Below are 24,471 nucleotides of genomic sequence, written 5' to 3'. Positions count from 1 at the left end.
TCAAAGTGAGTCTCACTGAGTTAACATCAAGCAGTCAGTCGGGTGGTTTGCCTCTTGCAAGCCATTCTAGAAGCCACCTGTGCACCCTGGTTAACACTTTCTTCCTCTACTCCTCAAGTCGGCAGCACAGCATCTTCAAACTGTTATGATCTCAGGGGCAGTTGGGCCACAACATCCACCAGTCCACGTGAGGGCTGGGGGTGGGCCAGGTCGGGCTAGGCTGCTGCACTCGCCAGCAAGAGCTGGGACTGGAAGTGGGCTGGGCTGAGTCGGGGTACAGCATCTGCTAGCAAATGCCAAGATTGGGGTCGGGCCATCTCTGACTGGGCCATAGCATCCACTGGCATGCGCAAGACCCAAAGCTGGGAGCAGCTCTGGTAGGGGAACTTCAGAGACTACTTGCTGGCCACTGCTTCCACTGGTGAGTACAACAGCTGGGACTTGGGGGCAGGCCAGGCTGCGTGAGGCTGCTGTGCCTGCTGGTGCGCAAGAGAGCCAGAACAGGTGCAGACCCGCAGGACCACGCTGCAGCATTTCAATTCCCAGTGCAGACACTGGAGGAAAAAAAAGGCAACATCTGTCCCACCCACCTTCCTCCAAACTTCGCGCCATCCCACGGTAACGGAGATTCACATGGGTATGCACCCTTCCCAACTCAGTGTCCTCCTCGCTAAGCTACCAAGCCCCTTGTGGTAACTGGGCCCCATCCACACCACCCAAGCAATCCGTCCCACAGCCTCATCCCTAACCCTACATGCCAGGACCCTGTGCGCCCTCAGTTATCACGCCCACAGGGTGATGGCACCAGAACACCTTTTCGGGGTTGAGGGGTGGGGAGAGCACTGTGAAATATTCTGCTTACTGTGGCAACAGCAGATTTCAGAATCTGACCTTTGAAAAAAAAACAAGACAAAGTTGAATTCTCAGGATTTCTCAAAAATAACTGACTTTATGCCTCCACTTCTACTTTTCTCAAGTTTTATTTATTTATTTGAAAGGCAGGGGGACAAAGAGGGAAAAAGACAGACAGATACGGATCTTCTCCGTGTTAGTTTACTTCCCGAGCACCCACAACAGCCAGGCCAGGACAGACCGCAGGAACCCAGAACGCCGCCAGCTCTCGCCCGGGAGCTGCGGGGACTTGCACGGTGGCAGAAAGCTCAACTGGAAGATGGGCAGCTGAGACCTGAGCCCAGCTGCTCTGCTACGGGACACAGAGTTCCAAGTGGCGGCCCAAACCGCTTGCCTCACACAGCTTTTTACACACGACGTCACGAGTACAGGTCTGCACGGAAGTGCTGCAGGGGAAACAGACACGCCTGCTGACCCTCTAAGAGCATTTTATCGAGCACTACAGATTCCAAAAAAGCAAACAGACTGAGCAAGGCACCAACCTGGTTCGAATTTCAGTTTCTTCTGCATCTCCTTGCAGAACTTTAGAACTCCACAACTGTCACACTAGCAAGTCCTGCAACATGACGAAAGGGCCACCGTGTATTAACACCGTATGTGCCAAAGCCAGCTGAGCGCTTTCTGAGTGCTGTATCACTTCATCCTTCCAAGAACTGTGAGCCGGTGGCATTAACCTTGTCACCCAAGATGAGGGAAAGGGTAGCTCAGAACAGGCAAGCAGACAACCTACAAACACACAACACACACAGACTCGCCACAGTGCTGGCCTGATGTGTGTAACCACACAGCCCATGAGTCACACCACCATGCTGCCCCCTGACAGACTCAAAACATTCTCTGCTTACTTAATAAATGAACTCAGCTTCTCATTTATGCACACCTCAAGAACAGTCAAAATTCCTTAGTGTCACTGGGCACCTTTCACTGTTACACTATGGCAGGAACACACACATTGAAAAGCACACCATCACAAACCAAATTTGTGACAGAAACCCAGCCTCAAAAGTAGAATATTTGGGGCCAGCGCAATAGCCTAGTGGCTACAGTCCTCACTTTGAACACACTGGGATCCCACACGGGCACTGGTTCTAGGCCCGGCAGCCCCACTTTCCATCCAGCTCCCTGCTTGTAGCCTGGGAAGGCAGTGGAGGAAGGCCCAATGCCTTGGGACCCTGCACCTGCGTGGGAGACCTGGAAGAAGCTCCTGACTCACTAGCTTCAGATTAGCGCAGCACCAGCCATTCTGACCACTTGGGGAGTGAATCATCAGACAGAAGCTCTTCCTCTCTGTCTTTCCTTCTCTCTGCATATCTGACTTTCCAATAAAAATAAATAAATCTTTTTTTAAAAAGTATAATCTTTGAAAGTAAAGATTTGTCACTGAGAAGTTCAGCTTTGCCAAGACGTAGCTCATTTTAAGTTCCTTCAGTACTGGAGTTCCTTAAGAGATGTATTTAATTTTTACCTTTATCACATAAATACGAATGGCAAGAACTGACAAAACCATACTCCTGTGGCTAAGTGGTTTGTTCAACTTCATCATCCTATACGAAAGCTGTACTGTTTCTTTTAAGCTGAACTCAATTTGTGTGCAATAAACTGACACTGCTCTGAAGTGAAAGCCAACACCGGCTTCCCTTCACTCTTGTCCACTAAGTCACATCAGCAAGGAGAGGCACCGGCCCAGACCATGAGCCAGCAGCATCTGAAGCAAGGCTGAGCATCCCACCTGGGAAAGCAGCGGGCGTTCACTGAACAAACCACCTGAGCTGTGTTAGAAAACGAAGTCGCTCCAAAGCAGGCCAAGGGTTCCTCCTCGACACCCGAGACACCTCCTGAGCAACTCCAAGCAGCGTCCTCACCACGAAGGTGACAGGGAGCCAGGGCCAACCCTGCCCTCTCTCCTGCAACCGAGTTCAGGTTCACGGGGCCAGGACAGCGGGCATGAGAGCCTGTACTGATTAAACCTGGCTCACCCAACTCTGCTGCTGAATTCAGGCAGGAGCACAGCACACAAACAACCCACGACAGACCAACAAAGGCATACACAGTGAGAAGGACACGGAGGAATCTGCTTCTCTGCTCATTCCACTCTTTGCCACCTCACAGACAGCCCCAGCTCGGTATCACCTCGACGTGGCTCTGACCCCCAACCCTGGGCTCTGCGGATTACTGTCATGGTCCTTTCCCCTCAACAGAGCTGCTAACATGATATTCTTAAAATTACAGGTCCGATCAATGTTGCCCTCTGTTCAGCCCTTCAAAGTCAATAGCTGAACTCGTTACCATAGCTGGCAAGACCCTCTAACCTCCCGACGCCTGTCAGGCTTACTGCAACTGCAAACACCAACTCCCCGATCATTCAGAACGCCAGAATTTTTAACAAGGACCCATCACAACACGGAGACCTCTCCTAGTGTCGGCTCTCCTAGCAAGCCACCATGGTTCAAAGTGCACAACAATAAAGCGACACTGTATTGGGATTTTAATAGCTCTTGCCACAAACAAGAAAATGGGTAACTCCGTGAGATGAAAGGAGATGTCAACCTGCTCACTACAGTAGCCATGTGACTGCATGAACCCCAGGACACACTGCTGCAACCTTAAATATGCACAACACACTGTACTCACAAACTAAATTTAACGCAGCTAAAAGATGAACTATTCCGTAAGGCGTTTTCTAAACCTACACCTGCTCACTGATCAAAATCCACGCAAAACTGACCGATCCTTCCTTCCAGGTGCTCACTGTACTTTGCACTTTCTTAAGATGCCTGTAACTCCTCAGCATCTCCCATGTCCTCAACTAAAGTGTATGTTCAAGATCCATATTCAGAAGGACCTGGATCGCAAGTGTGCAGCAACTTCTATGTATAAAACCTCTGGAGTACCTGCATATACTTGAGATGCCACGGGCAGGACTGCCAAAACCAAACACAAAATTCGTGTGTGTCACGTATGGAGTACCTTGAAAAGTTCACAGAAAACTTCTAAGAGATAAGTTTGATGCAAAAATACTGTAAAATCTATGCATTTTTTCATAACAAACATCTTGAATATCCCAACAGACTTTGTACAGTTTTGTGTAGCCTAAAGGCAGTTTTACACAGTATTTTCAGTATTTTGGATCATGGAACAACTCAGATCTTCACATTGGGGTGCTCAGCCATGAAAAGGAACCTACGAGGAGCTGAACACAAACAGCCTCCAACACAGGACCCAAAGACACCCACATGAAGCGAGTTAGGCAAAGCAGCTTTAGGGGCAAAAATGGAAAACAAGTTATTTTTCTGTATTGCTAGAATACATTTTTTGGTGTAAGTTTTAAGATACGAGATTCCTAAGAAGGAACTAAAAAGTCTGCCATATACCTGATCTCCTGAAGTGAAAAGCAGGTTTCCAGGTGCACTGAGAAACTAGACAGGAAAACAGGGTAAATTTTCCCTGGGCACAGACATGTGCTCAGATACATCAAAGAAAGAAAACTGCACTTCTGTTTCATCTTCTAACGAGATGAAAAATTTCTGGCAGCACCTACGTACTTTTCCCAACCGTGGCGCGGAGGACAGGCAGCCCCAGCACCGTGCCGCCTAGCCCTCAGGTCCAGCAGCTGCGTCTCCAGGGTCTGAAGGCAGCAGGCCCGTCTCCTACTCGACCTACAGCCTGACTCAACTACGCAAATGTGCAGGGATTGGAAAAGTATTACATTTGTAAATCAGAGATAATTGTACTAATTTATGAGTATTTCAGTCTATCATGATTAATCTGAAAGATAAAACACATTTCAAAGGTTGTCAACCTTTCTTCCATGATTATGCAATATGCTTTTTCTTAAAAAGGCCAGGAAAGATCACAATATGACATATTCCTTTAAAAAGATGGTGTTAGGGCCTGACACAGTAGCCCAGTGGCTAAATCCTCGCTTTGCACACGCCGGGATCCCATATGGATGCCAGTTCTAGTCCCGGCGGCCCCACTTCCCATCCAGTTCCCTGCTTGTGGCCTGCGAAAGCAGCCGAAGATGGCCCAAAGCCTTAGGACCCTGCACCCATGTGGGAGACCCAGAAGAGCTCCTGCTTCCTGCCTTCGGGTCAGTATAGCTCTATCCATTGTGGACACTTGGGGAGTGAATCATAAGACGGAAGATCTTCCTCTGTCTCTCCTCCTCTCTGTATATCTGCCTTTCCAATAAAAATAATCTTTCAGGAAAAAAAGATGGTGTTAACAGGATAAACAAAGAAGTTTACAGACACTGTAGCAACCAGCATGTGTACAGTTCTCTGGAGCGGACAGCCACATCATTCAGCATCAACGCATCAGGTCCTCCCAGCTGCCAGTTCAACAGGAAGGCTGCTTAAAAGCCACAGGCTCAGGACAGGCATTAGTCATCACAGCAGTAACCTATGACCTGACATGCCCACATCCCACTTCACAGTGCCTGGGTTCAAATCCCAGCTCCACTCCCAATTCCAGCTTCCCAGAACATGCAAACTGGGAGGCAGCAGGTGGTGGCTCAAATGGATAAATCCCTGCCACCCAAGTGGGAGATGCCAATGGTATCAGCATGGCTCAGCCCTGGCCAGTGTGGACATTTGGGGGGTAAGCCAGGAAATGCGATGTCTCTACTCCCCTCCACCATTACAAATAAATGCATAAAATTTAAAAATAATTAAGAATCTCTTTGTAAAAACAGGCTGATATAAAACAAGGCTCCCGGTCGCACTGGCGAAGCCACCATCACCTTCAGCTGCAATGTTCCATAACAGCATATGCTTTGAAGAAAATCACAGCAGGCTACAACACGTCCTCTAACGTCAGTAAAATTCAAGGCTAACACCTGAATGTACTGTCACCACCAAAAACAATCAATTAACTAAACTAGGGTTTTGAGGAGGTCTAAAATACACACATTAACTCTGAGGAGAAAAGAGAAAGCATGCTTTTGATCTGTAAGCATCACTTAGTGCTCCACAGCTAAGATATTGTTATTTATTTGCCCGACAAGCCAGATTGGCACAAATGTTTACAACGAGGTGCAAGGGGAGATTCCTGAGAGGCTGGCATGGTGGCATAACACAGCAATTGGTCACCTGCCCATCCCATATGCACGCTGGTTCATGTCCCGGCAGCCCCGCTTCCATCCAGCCTCCTGCCTGTGGCCTGGGAAAGCAGCCGAGGATGGTCCAGAGCCTTGGGACCCTGCACTCGCATGGGAGACCTGGAAGAAGCGTCCAGCTCCTGGCTTCAGATTAGCCTGGCTGAGACAGCCGTATCCATTTGGGGAGTGAAACACTGAATAAAAAATCTTTCTCTGTCTCTCCCTTTCTCTGTAACTCTGACTTTCCAAGTAAAATTTTAAAATCTTAACCAAAAAAAAAAAACAAAACAATGTGTGTGTGGGGAGGGGAATTTTAGGAGGAGATAAGGGAAATCCCAGAGCCTATGGAATTGTATCATAAAATTTTTTAAAAAAAAAAGATAAATTTTAAAAAGATTTTGGATAATTCTAGATCAGCAGGATTAACCACGGATCTTGTTTAAAATGTGAGTTCTCTAATTCCATCTCCAGTAGTCTTCTTTTATCACCAATTGCACAAGCAACTTATTCTGGAGGAAGTGCTCCACGGGCCACACATGGAGAAACACTGGCCAAGGCTGTCAGGAAAGCATTTACAAGACAGGCCGAGATGTGTGTCTCAGCTCTCTCAGTCCCGAGCGAGAATGCAAGGGACCCCTGCAGCATCTGTGTGCACAGACACATGTATGAAACTCACAGTGGCTACTTTATTTTTTCACTTCTTAAAACATGATTTGAACCAAAAGCAGAATGTGATACAAGAAAAGTCATATCTTAAAATCTTGGGCCCAGCGCGGTGGCACAGTGGTTAAGGTCCTCGCCTTGCACGCCAGGGATCCCATATGGGCGCCGGTTCTAATCCCTGCAGCCCCACTTCCCATCCAGCTCCCTGCCTGTGGCCCCGGAAAGCAGTCGAGGACGGCCCAAAGCCTTGGGACCCTGCACCTGCGTGGGAGACCCGGAAGAGGCTCCTGGCTTCGGATCGGCATAGTATCGGCCCGTTGCGCTCACTTGGGGAGTGAATCATCGGAAGGAAGATCTTCCTCTCTGTCTCTCCTCTCTGTATATCTGCCTTTCCAATGAAAAAATAATAAAAATAAATCTTTAAAAAAAAATCTTAAAAAAAAACACAAAAAAACACACCCATTCCACTGATAATGCAGCATCTGTAATGCGAAGGTAAACTGCCCTTGACCTTTGATCTAATTATAGTATCTACTTCTTACAGATCATTTTCTGTGTCTGGTGAAAACTAAGCTGCGAAGTAACTGAGGTAGGGACTTAGAGATTTGGGACAATAAACTTCCTAATAAAAACGGCACAAATGGGACTGCTTGCTGTTGTTACATATTTAATCTTAGTTGATCAATTTGACTGTATTCCAAATTGCATACGTAAAGTAGAAGATTGTAATTATACTTGTATTGATTCACTATTGGGTTTTAATCAAGCCGCTGCCCCAAGGGACGGTTACTATTCTGGCAGTGTTTCTGGTTTCCAAGCTTCATTTACAATCACTGTGACAGTGTTTACTATGGACATATTCAATATCAACAAAATACAGCAGGGTGTGAGGGGTCTGCAACATCAAAACCCTGTATTAAAGCAAATATGCTATAAACTAATGACAACACTAAATCAAGTCTTATTATCTCTAGGTTTCCATAACTCAGAACTACAAACATTTCCATTTGTCTTTCTTCTAAACGCAAGGTACTTCCTCTTATTTTTTGGAAACCACCAGTTTATACTTTAACAGACTGAAGCAAGTTACTCCAAGAAGACTGGAATAATGGGCCCGGCGACGTGGCCTAGTGGCTAAAGTCCTCGCCTTGAACGTGCCAGGATCCCATATGGCCACAGGTTCTAATCCTGGCAGCTCCACTTCCCATCCAGCTCCCTGCTTGTGACCTAGGAATGCAGTTGAGGACGGCCTGAAGCCTTGGGACCCTGTACCCTCGTGGGAAACCTGGAAGAGCTCCTGGCTCCTGGCTTCTGATTGGCTCAGTTCTAGCTGTTGCAGCCGCTTGGAGAGTGAATCCCTGGAAGGAAGATCTTTCTCTCTGTCTCTCCTCCTCTCTGTATATCTGCCTTTCCAACAAAAAATAAATAAATCTTTAAAAAAAAAACAAATAAAACTCAAAATCAAAACATATGTAATACGTGAGTTCTCAATTCACGCATCCACTGCTGACTGCTTCGTCCCTTACATTTCCTTAGGAAACACGGAATCTATAAACAAGTGTTTGCCAAAATAAATATTATATAATAAACATTTTCAGATTCTCACATTTACTGATCCTACCTCCCATTCTCAACAGTCCAGACAAAAATTATCGTGACACTTAAAGGGCTTGGGTTAAAAAAGAACATTAGATATTAAAAACAGTAGCGACAATTATTTTTGCAAATAAAAAGATAATTAACATAAGAAATCTAACAGCTACCATAATTTAATGTACCATATTTTCTTGATTCAAATAGACAGTATTTTTTATGACTTGAGGACATTTATTTGACAGGCAGAGAGACAAAGAGGAAGAGAAACAGAAACAGAAATCTTTGATCCACTGGTTCACTCCCTAAAATGGCGGCCATGCTGCGGAGTGGATCAGACCAAAGCCAGGAGTCAGACCTCCATCAGGAGCTCCCAAGTAAGTGCTAGGGTCTCCATTCCTCGAGCACCATCCACTGCTTTCCCCACACGTCAGCAGACAGCTGCATCAGAAGCAGAGTAGTTAGGACAACGGGCACTGTGCTATGCGACACGCGACACAGGCATCCAAAGCAGCAACTTCCCCCTCAGCATCACGATCACCCCAAAAGGACCATTTTTAAAGTCTATCAACTAAAGGGCCAGGTCCATGGCACTGCAGGCCAAGCCTCTGGTTAGCCACTGGCTTCCTATTTGGGCTCCGGTCTGTGGCTCAGCCAATCCATTTTCAACCCAGCTGCCTGCCAATGGCCTGGGTAAAGAGCAAAAAGAGGCTCAAATCCTCGACCCCTGTATTCAACATGGGAGAGACTGGGAAGAAGCTCCTGCCTCCTTGCTCATCAGCTCAGCTCCAACAAGCACAGCCATTTGGGGAGTTAACCAGCAGAGGAAGATCTTCCTGTCTCACCTTCTCTCTCAAACAGAATAAAATCTGCCTCTCAAACAGAATAAATACTACATAAATAAGGTTTATTAACTCAAGAAAGCTTGTCATTCAACATAGCAAACTCTCCTGCATTATGAAATTATAGAAACTGTGTTTAAGCCTACCAGTGCAACATACAACTGTGAAACAGTCCTAAGGACTGAATTCTCACAACTATCGATACAACAACACTTTCACACACGATGTGTTACTGAGTGTAAATAGTGAAAAGAAACCTCATATAATAAACTCTCAGGATATATTCACCACAAATCATTTAACCCAAAATAACACATGCAAAGATTATTTAGTTAAGTAAAAGTTGCTTTAACTTTTCAGTTTAAGTAAATGGTCAGGTGAAATTTTGGCATTGGAGTTTTATTATGAATCCATACTTGGAGGAAAAGGAAAAATTCCACAAATAATAAATGAAAAATCCATGCATTTACTCGACTAGAAACAGCCATAGATTTCATGAAACTCCCAAAGGGGTCTATAAAAGGAACTACAAATGCTTTATAAATGAAATGCTACTTCATACTGTTACTGAAAATACATTATCCAAAAATATTATAAAAGTCCATCACTTTTATAACTTCAACACATTATCCATATAATATTAACAATCCAGAGTAAAACTGGGCTCTGAAAAAACATTGTAAACCAGTATCTAAAGCAAATTTGGGGGCTGAGTTGGCACAGCGGTTAAGACACCAATCAGCGCAATGGCACAGGCTACAGTGGTGCAGCCATTCCACATGAGTCCCTGCCCCGGCTGCTCCATTTCGGACCCAGCTCCCTGTTTATGGCCTGGGAAAGCAGTGGAGGATGGCTGAAAGCCTTGGGACCCTGCACCCATATGGCTCAGCTATGGCCATTTTGGCTACCCGGGGAGTGAGCCAGCAGATGGAAGGTCTTATTCTGATTCTTCTTCTCTCCGTAAACCTGATCTGCCTTGCCAATAAAAACAAATAAATCTTAAAAAAAAAAAATACCAGTAAAAATCTAGAACTTTTATTAAAAAAAAAAAAAAAAAAAAACAACACCATAGGGCCTGGCATGGTAGCCTAGTGACTAAAGTCCTTGCCTTGCATGCACCCAGAAATCCATATGGGTGCCAGTTCTAACCCCAGCAGCCCAGCTTCCCATCCAGCTCCCTGCTTGTGGCCTGGGAACGCAGTCAAGGATGGCCCAAAGCCTTGGGCTCCCTGCACCAGCGTGGGAGACCCGGAAGAGGCTCCTGGCTTCGGATCAGTGCAGCTCCAGCTGTTGTAGCCACTTTATTATGAGGGATATCTCTCTGTCTCTCCTCCTCTCTGTATGTCTGACTTTCCAATAAAAACAAATATTAAAAAAACACCATGACCATATGAGATTAATCCCACAAATGCAGTTATTTTCACAAATGAAAATCAATGTAACATATCAAAGAGGGAAAATACACAATCATCTCAGAGATGCAGAAAGTTGACAATCCAGGAAAAGGCAACAATTTCCACACTCTAAATAAGGTTATCTGTGAAAAATTCACAGCTTGGAACTGGGCTGTAGCACAGCACATAAAGGTAGTAGTTGCAACAATCCCATATTGGCACTAGCTCAAGTCCCAGATGCCCCACCTTTTTTTTAAGATTTTTTTTGGGGGGGCCCAGCGCGATGGCACAGTGGTTAGGGTCCTCGCCTTGCACGCCAGGGATCCCATATGGGCGCCGGTTCTAATCCCAGCAGCCCAGCTTCCCATCCAGCTCCCTGCCTGTGGCCCCGGAAAGCAGTCGAGGACGGACCAAGGCTTTGGGACCCTGCACCCGTGTGGGAGACCCGGAAGAGTCTCCTGGCTTCGGACTGGCATAGTATCGGCCCGTTGCGCTCACTTGGGGAGTGAATCATCGGAAGGAAGATCTTCCTCTCTGTCTCTCCTCTCTGTATATCCGCCTTTCCAATAAAAATAAAATAAATCTTTTAAAAAAAAAGATTTTTTTTTAATTGGAAAAGTGGATATACAGAGAGGAGAGACAGATCTTCCATCCACTGGTTCACTCCCAAGTAGCCACAAAGGCCAGAGTTGAGCCAGTCCAAAGCCAGGAGCCAAGAGCTTCTTCCAGTTCTCCCATGCAGGTGTAGGGTCCCAAGGCTTTGGGCTGCCCTCAACTGCTTTCCCAGATCACAACCAGGAAGCCAGATGGGATGCAGGGCAGCCAGGACATAAGCCAGCACTATAAGGAGTCCCAGTGGATACAAGGCAAGGATTTAGCCACCATGCCATTGCGCTAGGCCCAGATGCTCCACTTCTAATGCAGTTCCTTGCTAACATACTAATAAGGCAGAATCGGAAGTCCCAGTACTTGGGTCTCTGCACCCACATGGGATACCCAGATGGGAACTTCAGGCTCCTGGATTCAGCCTGGTGCATCTCCAGCCATTACAGTCAGGTGGGGAGCAGACCAACCAGCAAATGGAAAATTTTTTGTCTCTGTTACTCCACCTTTCAAACAAACAAACAAATAACAATAAACCAGCTAATTTCACACTAATAGGTGAAAGAATAAACCCCTTCTCCCTAAAACCAAGGGCAAAACAAAGCTATCTGCCCTCATTATTTCCATTCAACACTGAATCAAAGCCCTTAGCCAGGGCAATCACATGAAAAAAGAAAGAAAAAAAGAAACATCAGAGATATAAACTGGAAAGGAAGATTATATAATCTCTTAAATGCAAAAAAAAAAAAATGAATCCAATAGAATTTTTAGAACTAATGAGGTCACAATAGCAAGCAACCAAAAATGAAAAATCTGCTTACAATGGCATCAAAAGTAATATAAAAATACATTTACCCAAGAAATACAAAACTTGCACTCTAAGTACTATAAAACGTTGTCAAGAAAAACTGAAAACTTTAATATGTAACAAATTCATAGATCGGACAACTTCCCCGTTGTTAAGATGACAACAATCCCAAGGTAATCTACACACGGAACGCAAGCACCAGAAGCTACAACTCTGCAGAGTTTCGAAATCTGCAAGTTCTCAATTTTGCTTTTTTTTTTTTTTTCAAAATTGACTCCTCTGGATCCCTTATATTTTCATGTGAATTAAGCAGAGTCGCAGTCATTTGCAGAATGAATCAGCAGATGGAAAGTTCTCATTCGTTCATTCATTCAGTGACCCATCTGCTGGTTCACTCCCCAGATGGCTGCCCACAGCTGGTGGTTGACCAGGCCTGCAGCCAGGATCGCAGCCAAGGTACTTGGGAAGGCAAGGGCAGACAGCCCGAGCGCCCGGGAAGGCAAGGGCAGACAGCCCGAGCGCCCGGGAAGGCAAGGGCAGGCAGCCCGAGCGCCCGGCCCTGCTGACTGTGCAGTCTACATAGAGCTGCTCCTCTCGCATCTCACAGGGACACAAACTAGAGGACCGGAAATCACACAGGGAAACATGGAAATCAGTGTAAGATGAGCACAGACTTCAATCCACATTCCTAATGGATCCACAGCGGAGAACTGCAGAGCAAGCTACTCTCCTCTACTACAGTGCCAACATGACCTGACTTAGAATTTGGAGAAGGTGAAAAAGCGTGTCAGAGCTGGAGGCGAGAGGCGGCTGGACTGGGCACGGGGAGCGGACGGGGCACGGGGAGTGGACGGGGCACGGGGAGCAGCAGCGCCTGCCCCAGCACCTGCCTTCTGAGTACTCTCGGCTGTGTCACCACCACCTAACAAGGTGGAAAACAACTCTGCCGTTGGCTGGCCTAACCTGAAACTATCTGAAAAAGAGAACTGTGGGAAAAACAGCCGCAGCTCAAACTACACTGACACAATACAAAAACAGCACAATGTGCAAGAATATTTTCTTCCTTCCTCTCTCTTGCTTCCTTCCTTTCTACCCTTTCTCCCTCTTTTCCTTCTCTCCCTCCCTCTTTTCCAGTGGCAACAGAAACAGAGCTGCCATCTGGTGCCATAAATGCTCAGAATTACTGGTATCAGGCTGAAGCCACAGCTAAGACGCATGAGCTCACTGCAGGTGCTGACGTGGGAGGCAGGGACCCAGGCACAGGAGCCCTCTCTGCTGCCTCCTAGGCTGCGCCTGAGTAGGAAGCAGGAGTCAGGCATCAGACCCGGGGATGCCAAAACAGGACTCAGACACCGTAGCCAGGAGGCTCAGCAGTCACCCCGGCATGCATGTTCGTTTCCATCTCTGTAAGTTTACACCTTCAGTGATCTCTTGGTGGAGGTCTGTCTAGCAAATAGCGCACTGTCAAATTTTAATGGTGCAACTATGAGGAATTGACAATAAACGAATTCTTGCATTTCTCAAGTGTAATCCAGATGACTTGTCACTTACCACTTCCCCAGCAGAGGCGGCCAGCATATGCTTCACAGGCGTCAGGTAGGAGGTTGAATCCGTGTGCAGAAACCACTTCGCATATTCATAGGTGAGGAAAAAGGCAGCAGCTAAAATTTAAAACAAGCTGGTCTTTCACTGAGTTTAAACACATTCCCAAACTGTTAAGGCATATATTTTTCAAAAAGGCCTAATATTTCTCAAAGTAGGAGGTAACACATAAAGAACACAGTTTAACATAGACCACCTTTTCTCCAGCCTTGCTCTTTCAGAATGTCCCGAGTCCTTATTCTTATCCATGAACTTGAGTTACTGAAGGAAAAGAGCCAGCCACTGGAGGTGCAGCACATGAAGCTGCTGCTTGCGGTGCTTGCATACCATGCTGAAGTGCCTGAGTCCTCTCCAGGTCCCCCATGACAACAGGAGGCAGTGGACAATGGCCCAAGTTCCTGAGCCCCGTCACTCATGTGGGAGACCCGGCTGGAGTGCCTACCTCCTGGCTCCGGCCTGGCACAGGCTCGGCTGTTGCAGGAGTGTGGGGAAAGAACCAATGTATGGAAGATCTGTCACTCTGTCTCTCCCTCTTTTCATCACCCTGCCTTTCAAATTAAAAAATTTTAAACAACAACAAATTTACCATGAACCCATCTGGGGGAGCCAGACAACCCCACTCCCTATTTCATACTGACAAGCTGCTTCGCACTTTTTTGCTCAAACTTCCTAAAAAGTTTTTGGATTTCTATAATCGAAAACATCATTACCTGTGGCGATAAAACAAACAGCTACACTGACTGACTGAGAGATTACAACTGCAAATGTAACTCAAACGACTACACTGTTTTATTGATGGTTACTCAAAATAATCATGTCATGCTTTACTACATCCATTCATCATTACATCAAGAAAACAACTATTTAATCTCTAGTGTCACAAACTTTTGAGTGGTCACTGTGCTCACAGATTGGCACTTAAACATCAGGTTAACCTAAGAGGAAGGGACAGTAAAGCAGTCACAGCACATGACTGTTGCCAGAATCAAAGACAATGAAAAAATGATCCAGAAGCACCCGGCTTGCACAACAGAAACACAGCTTAAGACAAATACTGAATGTCTGTTAGGCACACATGCTCCACCAGGGTCCCCAAGGCAGTGGCCATGAAACTCGGCTGGCCTGCACAGCAGAATCACCTAAGAAGCTACTAAAACTTTTGACACCCAAGCAGAACACAGAACCATTAAATTTCTGGAGTTGAAACACAAGAATGAACATTTTTTTAAAAGCTTCTCAAACGATTCCAACTTGCAGAAAAGGTTGAGAACCATGGCTCAAAGGGCCCATAATGCTAAAACAACACTTTAAGGATTCTAACGAGAATTACAACAAGAAAAACCATCTCTTAAAAATTGCTTGGCCTTCGGTTCTTTGCTGAGAGGCCTGCATGGCCAATCAAGTCTACCTTTCCTCATTATACTTTGTTGCAATATTCAAAATAAATGAACAAATACTCTCATCTATTGCAATCATACTGGAATCTATAGAACAAGCTGATTTTAAAATAATGGGTTGAACAGAAAATAAATTTGAAAGATAGGCTACAGCGCACAAAGAATTAAAGTGGGGTTGAGACCATTTGCTATTTGGAAAATAAATCCCATGATCTTGACTTTATAGCAATGAGAATATCAATGTAATTTTTACCATTAGGAAAGGATCCAATAGCAGCAGAAGGAACGCCAGCATATATTCCACGGAAACCACCAGCCTTGCTAAATCCCTGTGGACTCTGCAGCCTTGTTTTAATGGTATCCAGAGGAAATAATATCAAGTCAACAGCGGCACCTGCTACTCCACCAGCCTTTAAAAAAGAGCAAAGAAAGAAAAGTCACAACACAACAAGGGACAGAGAGAAGGCTGTCTTCAAAGCAAGCTTCTTGCACCTTTCTAACCATGAACTCCTTTGGCAATACTAAAACATCTCAGTTCTATTTTCAAGTTAGAACTTTGACTTTAAGTTTGCTTTATAAATGATTACTTAACAAATTAAATGAACTTATTTAAAAAAAAAAAGTTAAAGTCGTCATTAATCAGTTTGCATGGCTCAAAACCAAACCAACCTTGAGGAAGGCAGCATACAGAAGTCCTTCACCCAATCCAGGCACTGGGGACAGGTGGGCACCTGTCTTGGCTCACTGATGAATCCTATCAAAGTTATTTTCAACATATACAAAACCCATCAATCCATACTTTAAAAAAAATGGGCCTGGTACAGTAGCCTAGCAGCTTAAGCCCTCACCTTGCATGAGACAGGATTCTATATGAACACCAGTTCTAATCCCAGCAGCCCTGCTTTCCATCCAGCTCCCTGCTTGCGACCTGGGAAAGCAGTTGAGGGCAGCCCAAAGCCTTGGGACCCTGCACACACATGGGAGACCCGGAAGAGTCTCCTGGCTCCTGACTTCGAATCAGTGCAACTCTAGCCGTTGTGGCCACTTGGGGAGTGAACCAGTGGATGGAAGATCTTTCCTGTCTCTCCTCCTCTCTGTGTATCTGCCTTTCCAATAAAAATAAAATAAATTTAAGAAAATAATAATACACAGCATGCATTGTGTTGCACTTTTTTTATCTGCCAGTTCATCGTGTTAATCTTTCCCTTTCAAAACAAATACATTTTTTAAAACAAATGGTGAATCTACATAAAATTTTTTGACATGTGTTTAAACAGTTTATGAATCTAGATCTGTTTCTTCAAGAATCACAAAGAACTCATTTAACAACCTATTTATTGTGTTTGAAATTTTTCTGATAATTTTTTATCAGGAAATTTTTTAATAATCTTTCCTGCACTGGTTCACTCCTCAAATGAACACAACAGCTAAAGCTGAGCTGGTCCAGGAGCCAGGAGCCTCTTCCAGGTCTCCCATGCAGGTGCAGGGTCCCAAGGCTTTGGGCCATCCTTGACTGCTTTCCCAGGCCACAAGCAGGGAGCTGGATGGGAAGTGCAGCTGCGACACCAACAGATGCCCATGTGGAATGCCAGTGGGTGCAGGCTAAGGACCATCATCACGTCGGCCCCTTGCAATAGTTTGACAGGGTGTAGCCAGGTCATAGCACCCCACTGCAGTGGGCAGATATGACTCCATTTTGGTTCCTTCACTAAGTTTCAAGCATAGCTAACCGCAGCTATCCACTTCTGTGAATGGGCTTGTGAAGTTAATTGGATATGTTGTATTGTGTGCCACTAAAGTTTATTGAATGACTACCGGGTGCTTAAAAGCCCAACCTCTACCTCCCTGTGGCTCCTAGAGTGTCGTGGGAGCCGCTGTCCCCATGCTCCTGCTTACATCCTACTGTATCTGCTAGGATCTCTCCTTCTCTGTAATACTACGTTCCTAGGCAAAAATCAAACTAGTATCATTTATGTCATCATGGTAACTGGACACACTGCAAAATTTAAAAACCAATTAAAGGGTAAACACTGTAACATTTTGCGAGTTAAGCCACCAACTGCAAATACTGGCGACACATACTGGAATGCCAGTTGGAGACCCAGCTGCTCCACACCCAAACCAGCTTCCTGCTAATGTGTGTGGGAAAGCACACAGGCAACGGGACCCTGCCACCCACGCGGAGCCCAACTGGTGTTCCTGGCTCCCAGCCTCAGCCTGTCCCAAGCCTGGCTATTGCTGTCACTTGGAAGCAAAGCAGTGGGTTTCAGTTCTTTGTTTCTTCCTGTCCTTTGCTCAGCAATTCAAATAATAATAAAATCTTTTGAAAGAATACAGTAAAAACTAAGTTTACTATGTTTATAGTGAAACATGTACAATTTTGTAAATCAAATCATATCTCAAAGACAAAAGAAACTCCAAAATATATTAAAAGGAAGACAATGTAAGAACAACAACCAAAAAAAGACAACATCTGAAGACACTACTTCAATCAAAATCAGGTTATACTAAGCAAACACAAGTGTAAGGAGGAACTCTCACTGAGATTTCCACATAATAACTTTTTAACAGAACTGCTAACTTTGTCTATCTTTGGAATTTTGCCATTTGAACTTATTATCTATCAAAAAAATATTTAACAGGACAGGTGTTGTGGCCCAGAGGTTAAGTACTGCCTAGGATGCTCACATCACAGACTGACTGATCTAGTTTTCTACTTTTGTACCCTGGGAGGCAGTGGAGGAAGGCTCCTTCCACCCGCAAGGGAGACTCAGACGGAGTCGCGTTCCTGGCTTCGGCCTAGGCACTGCGGGCATTTGGAAGTGAACTAACGTACAGCAGATCCTCCCCTGTACCCTTTTGCTCTACGTTTCAAGTAGACGAAAATAAATATTTTAAAGACTATGCATTCACAGAATCATGCAGAAAGCTAGGTTCAAGCAGACCAGTTGTTTCCACCCTCCCAAACCTACAATTTCAGAGTGCTATCAACTTTGGTACTTCTGTTCTAGTTGGCTTTCACTGTAAAATCATTCCAATGGTTAAGTAGAAAAGCAAACTATTCTAGTGAATAGTCCAACAATGCCTATGTTAAAGTTAACTGGCACAGATCACCCAGAAGTAGTTTACACCAGGATAGCACATTTCTATAACTATGAATGCTAGATGCTCAGTCTGAAAAGCATAAAAGAGTCTGAAAGACCATGAATGTATTTTCTATGAATACCCTGAAAAGCTGTTACCAAAAGACACACTGAAATGCCAGTAGAGCATTCAAAGTGACGCTAAAATAGTGACAACATTAGATTTCTTTCTGGATTTAAATGTGCTTTTCCAACTCATAGGAAAACGTTCAAACAAGTAATGCTGGAAAGTAAAACAAAAATAAAACACCTTTTCATCATTCCTCCTATTTTCTAAAGATTTTTATAAAATTCTGTCAGGCAAGTATTTTGCCTCCCTTTTCATCTTCTCAAAGCACAGACAGAATAAAGAGAATAAAATCCTGGTGGAACTGTTGGATACAATTGGATTCTTGAAGTAAGCTGCGCTTCACTCCAGTCTTCTCTTTAATCTTAAGTGGAGATTCAGAGAAGTGCTTGCTATCATCTGCTCCTAAATTTTAATCAATAAGTTAATTACTCCTTTAATTTAGCTGCCTACTTTGCATGCATTGATTCTTTAACCTTTCTTTCACCACAATTCTTATCTTCTGAGAATAAAATTACCAATTCAATCTACTTATCTAATAAAACATGAATCAAAAGTTATTAATTGCTTCTGTGAATTTCAAACTTTTATAACTCCAATGTCATTCATGAGACTGGAAAAAAAATAGCTAATAAAGAACCTGAAGAATATCTATCTGTTTGGTTAAACAACATATTTAAGAATTAAAAAAAAAAAAAACACAACTTTGCATATACCAGGATCCCATATGGGCACCGGTTGATGTCCCAGCTGCTCCACTTCCCATCCAGCTCACTGTCTATGGCCTGGGAAAGCAATAAAGGACGGCCCTAAGCCTTGGGACTCTGCACCCATGTGAAAGACCCAGAAGAAGCTCCTGGTTCCTGGCTTCATATCAGATCAGCTCAGCTCCAGCCGTTGGGGCCACTTGGGGAATAAACCAGCAGACAGAGGATCTCTCTGCCTCTCCTCCTCTCTGTATATCTGCCTTTCTAATAAAAATAAATCTTCGGAGAAAATGCCAAAATTTTATATCAATCATTTCATACAAAGTATACAAGCCAACACCAAATGAATCATATCACATTTTTTTTTTAAGACTGAGAAATTCGTTATGACTGTTTATCAGAAACCTTACCAGGCAAATAACACCAAGGTCTTTGACAGTGCACATTGAAAAAATTTAGTTTGGGCCCGGCGCGGTGGCGCAAGTGGTTAAAGGTCCTTGCCTTGCATGCCCAGGATCCCATATGGGCGCCGGTTCTAATCCCGGCAGCCCCGCTTCCCTTCCAGCTCCCTGCCTGTGGCCTGGGAAAGCAGTCGAGGACGGCCCAAAGCTTTGGGAACCTGCACCCGCGTGGGAGACCCGGAAGAGGCTCCTGGCTTTGGATCGGCATAGTATCGGCCCGTTGCGCTCACTTGGGGAGTGAATCATCGGACGGAAGATCTTCCTCTCTGTCTCTCCTCTCTGTATATCCACCTTTCCAATACAAAAATAATAAAAAATAAATCTTTAAAAAAAAAAAAAGAAAAAATTTAGTTTAAGAACCAAACAAAATCTAAAGAGTGAATAGAGCACAGATAAGCCTGAGGAAGCTGTGTTACAGCACAAAAATCAGTTGCAATCTCAATACCATACAGGTAAAATAGAAATCAAGTGTTGACAGATTACACAAAGGAAGCATCTAACAAATTCTTTGAAATCACTCCAGGAACTGAAAAGGGTCAGGATTATGCCCAACAAAACCTTCCATAACAGGAGGCTGGCAGAACACCACTAGCCAAAACGCACACGGGAGCAATCACCGCTGCTCAGCTATAGGATGAACTTGATCCATTTGTGTATCTCTTCCTTTTCTTGTAAGTTGGAAAGAGGGCCCATCAGCTGGCTCACTCAAGTACCTGTAATTGTTGGGACTAATTAAGGGTCAAAATTTGGAGCAAGAATCTTAACCCAGGTTTTCCATACAGGAGGCAGAAACCCAGTAACTTGAGCTATCACCACTGCCTCCCAGGGTCTGCTTTAACAAAAAGCTGCAGTCCAGGAGGCAAAGCTGGGAAACAAACACAGCACTCCCGAGGAGGACACGGGCACTCCCGTGGAGCATATGAGCACTCCCATGGAGGACATGGGCACTCCCGTGGAGGACACGGGCATCTTAACTGCTAGCCCAAAAACCTGCTCCTCACCTGTGTAACTCAACAGCAACAAAGGCCACTGCCCTAAATGAGAGCTAACACAATACAGCATTACTTTGCCATGGCTTCTCCACACTTCCCTAACAGATTGTTTTCTCTACAACAGTGACCACCAGCCATCTGCACCACCACTCTCACTGTGCCTGCTTCCTGTGACATCTGTCTTCCCTACTGACCATTAATTCTTCCACAGAGCTCCCTGCCCCACTACAAAGAAATCTGAGTCATCTTTATAAATTTCATCTTGCAACTCTGCAGCCTGAATCTTCCAAATTCTTCAATATTCCTGCAGACAGACACCAAAGCTTTACCCCAAACTTTCACACACTGGAAATGCCAGGCAAATGACCTCTCCACCTGCAACCTACCTGTTTTTGCTGGATTGCTTCTTGCCTCCTTGCTATCTCTCTTCCAATCACCTGATCATTTCAAGGACTTTGGAGATAAGCTCCCAAATCTCCCATTTCAGATTTATACCTGCTTGTTTCCAAACAATCATCAAAACTGTAATGAAACCGTATGATCATTTAAATGACCATTTATTTGCTCCATCTCTGTCCCATTTGATCATAAAAGCGGTTCACGGTCGCATGCCCTGCTTTATCAATACTCTTGTAACACCAGCACACTACAGGCATTCAAAGGCTAAAATAAAAGCTTAGTAAGCATCTTTCAGAAAACACTACAGGGCCCAGCACAATGGCTCAATCAGCTAATCATCCCCTTTCAACCACTGGCATCTCAATATGGGTGCCAGTTCGGGTCACAGCAGGTCCACCCCATCCAGCAATCTGCTGGTTGCCTGAAAAGCAGCAGAGAACTGCTTAAAGCGCTGGGACCCTGCACCCACATTGGAAACCCTGAAAGATACTCCTAGCTTCAGGATCAGCTCAGTTCCAGCCTTTATGGCAACTTGGGGAGTGAACCAGAGGATGAAAGAGCTACCTCTGTAAATCTGCCTTTCCAAAAAGCAAACAAACAAAGAAGCACTACAAACCTGACCTTTAAAAAGGTGCACTGATTAAAAAAAAAAAAAAGCCTATATAGAATCAAGCAATTTCCAAAAGAAAAACATAAATGCTTAACAAAAATATCAATAATGGGTTTTTAAAATAATGATCAAAAAATTAAAATGTCCCCAGAGATGGGCTTTTGGTGAGAAGTTAAAATGTGGTTTGGGGGCCCAGCGCGATGGCCCAGCTGCTAAAGTCCTCACCTTCAACATGCCCGGATCCCATATGGGCACCGGTTCGTATCTCCGGCAGCCCCGCTTCCCATCCAGCTTCCTGCTTGTGGCCTGGGAAAGCAGTCGAGGACGGCCCAAAGCCTTGGGACCCTGCACCCGCGTGGGAGACCTGGAGGAGGTTCCTGGCTCCTGGCTTCGCATTGGCTCAGCTCCAGCCATTGTGGCTACTTGGGGAGTGAATCAATGGACGGAAGATCCTCTCTGTCTCTCCTCTCTCTCTCTCTCTATATATATATATATCTGACTTTGCAATAAAAATAAATTTTAAAAATGTGGTTTGGAACAACCACCTCAAATGGAAGCAGCTGGGCTCATGCTCCGGTTCCGCCTCCAACTGCAGCTTTCTGCCGGTGCGCACCCCGGAGAGAGCAGATGACACTCAAGTCCTTGAGTCCCTGGCACACACACGGGAGACCCAGACTGAGTCTAATACCTTGGTCTCAGCCTGGTGCAGTCCTGGTTGCTGCACCAGGAGAGGGAAATTAGGATTGATTTTGTTTTATTTGAAAGGCAGAGTTACAGAGAGATCTTCCAATTGCTGGTCCACTCACCAAATGCTGTAGGTCAGGGCTGAGCTAGCCCAAAGCCAGGAGGAGACTCAGAGCCCCGTCCGGGTCTCTCAGGTGGGTTTCACAGACCCAAGTACTTGAGCCATCTCCTGCAGCTTTCTCAGGCCATTAGCAGAGAAGTTCACAGCAGGACTCAGAGTGGCACAACATGGAATACTGGTGCTGCAAGAGGCAGCTTAGCTCTCTGAAGTATGACCTAGGGTCCTCAGATTTTTTTTTTTGAAAAACAAAATCCAGGGTCCACAACTCAATGGGCCAATCCTCATTCAGCTTTCTGTTAATGAGCCTTGAAGGCAGAAGATAGTGCAAATATGTGGGTTCCTACCACCCAACTAGGAGACTAGGATGAAGTTCCTGGCCCCCCAACTTCAGCGTAGTTTAGCTTGGGTGCTGTCAGCACATGAGAAGTGAATCAGCAAGCAGAAGACATCACTATATCTCCATCACTCTGCTTTAAAAACAAATAAATCTTTTTTCAATGTTTGTTTTATTGGAAAAGCAGATCAGAGAGAAGGATCTTCCATCCACTAGCTCACTCCCTAAGTAGCCGCCATGGCTGGAGCTGAGCCCATCTGAAGCCAGCAGCCAGAAGCTTCCTCCAGGTCTCCCACGCGGGTGCAGGGTCCCAAGGCTTTGGGCCATCCTCAACTGCTTTCCCAGGCCACAAGCAGAGAGCTGGATGTAAGTGGAGCAGCCTGGATGCAAACAGGTGCCCATATGGGATCCCAGGGCTTGCCGGGCTGCGATTTAGCCATTTGAGTCACTGCACTAAGCCCAAATAAAGAAATCTTTCACATGGGGGAGGGAGACTCACTTGCGCCACTTCAGACAAGGCAGCTGCTCACTATCCCAGCTTCCTCATTTGAAGAAACAGAACAAGGCTGCAATCCTTTAAGAATTAAATGGGTATTACACGCACCAACAGCCAGCACAGGACTACTCAAAAAACACTACTGCTATATTACCAGCTTCCCCACTCCCCCCCAAAAAAGTTCCTTGCAAGTGGTAACATATTTATTTCTGAAGACCTATTTTATACAACTCCTAGCAAATCTAGATCTAAAGGCACCATCCACAAGTCTGGCTAAAACACCTCTCCCTTCCATACGTGCTCATAATCCCCTGAACCTGGCCCACCTGGTCTTTTTTTTTACCCCAACAGTCACTTTACAACTCCATCTCAACACCTGACCTTCGTGTGACTGACCATATTATCTCCAACACCTGCAACTCCAAGTCATGGAAATTGAAACAGCACAGGCCTCTGGGCCTCCCTTTGCCCTGAGAGGTGCATTTTTGAAGTCACTTCTCTACCACTGCCCACTACCCCGCACAGAAAACATAAGAAGGCTACTTTTCCACTTTAATTCACTGCTGTATGCAGCGTCTTCTACTCGGGCTTGCTGTAACCGACCGTGAAACACGTGTATTGGTGAAATAACTTTTTCCTTTTTTTTTTTATGTCAAAACGTATTGATTCTCACAGCTTTCTAAGGAATTAAATTCAAAGCCCATCGACCAAATTCACAGCCGCCCACTTATGCCCATCAATACCTTCCAAAGCCTCAGCTTGAAGCCCAAGAAACAAATCAACTTTGCATTCAATGAGTGAACGGCTAAGAATAAAAATCAAATATTAGACTAGAGCAAGACAACTGTAAGCATACAGGGAGCTATAAGGATTGTTTTCCCCCTTTCATACACCTAGCTCGGTTTTATACCTTTGATTCGCTCACTTACATGTATTTCTTTAGCTCCTCAATTCCAAAGCCCTTTCAGTGAACGAACACGCGGAAGACAACGAATTAAGTACCCCCAGCCCCCTCCGCTCCTATCTCGGCAGAAGTTGACGCGGGCCAGGCCCGGCGGTGACCTGGGAACCCCACACCTGGGAGCCGGGGTGACCCGAAGACACCCCAAGAGCCACCCCAGCGGCACGGACGCCCGCACGGACTCCCGCAGCCCTACCAGCCCTCGCCTCCGCCCTGCCCTCACCACCAGGGACGCTGTGAAGCCAGGCCGGTCCATGGCGCTGCAAAGCCGGCTCACGCTACCACTCGAGACCGAGCCCAAGCGGTTCACGGTCGCATGCCCTGCGCGCTGCCATCTTGGAGGCGGGGCCCGTCCTGTCTGACTTCCGGGAGCCCGTGACGTCAGACCACAACAATTGCACGTGCGGCTCCCGGGAGGTGGGCGGGGCTTAGAGTGCGGTATTCGCGCGGAGTCTCGCGGCTCTTGCTCGGCTCCCGTTTCCAGCAGCAACCTTAAGATGCCGCTGGAGACTCTCGCGAGAAATGGAGGCTCGCGATGAGGAAAAGGTGACTGAAAGGCGGCAGTCGCGGAAGGAGACTGTGGT

General features: G+C 45.6%; 1 protein-coding gene across 2 annotated transcripts in view; it reads right to left on the bottom strand.

Moving 5' to 3' along the window:
- SLC25A26 (solute carrier family 25 member 26) overlaps positions 1–24,229 on the bottom strand; it is a 101,439-nt gene extending 77,210 nt beyond the window's left edge. The window contains exons 1-3 of one of the 2 annotated variants that reach the window (XM_040994781.1): positions 24,111–24,229; positions 15,166–15,322; positions 13,465–13,574 (exon numbers count right to left, since the gene is read on the bottom strand). In XM_040994781.1, the coding sequence (XP_040850715.1) occupies positions 13,465–13,574; positions 15,166–15,322; positions 24,111–24,143 (300 nt within the window). In that variant the 5' untranslated portion in view covers positions 24,144–24,229. The remainder of the gene's footprint in view (positions 1–13,464; positions 13,575–15,165; positions 15,323–24,110) is intronic. The other variant, XM_040994782.1, reaches the window with a different exon arrangement.
- Positions 24,230–24,471: the final 242 nt, after the last annotated feature.

Source organism: Ochotona curzoniae, unplaced genomic scaffold, assembly GCF_017591425.1.
Source record: "Ochotona curzoniae isolate NIBS_2020 unplaced genomic scaffold, NIBS_Ocur_1.0 contig_908, whole genome shotgun sequence".
Classification (NCBI taxonomy): domain Eukaryota; kingdom Metazoa; phylum Chordata; class Mammalia; order Lagomorpha; family Ochotonidae; genus Ochotona; species Ochotona curzoniae.
Note: the sequence above shows the minus strand (reverse complement) of the source record. Positions and strands in the feature narration are given on the sequence as shown.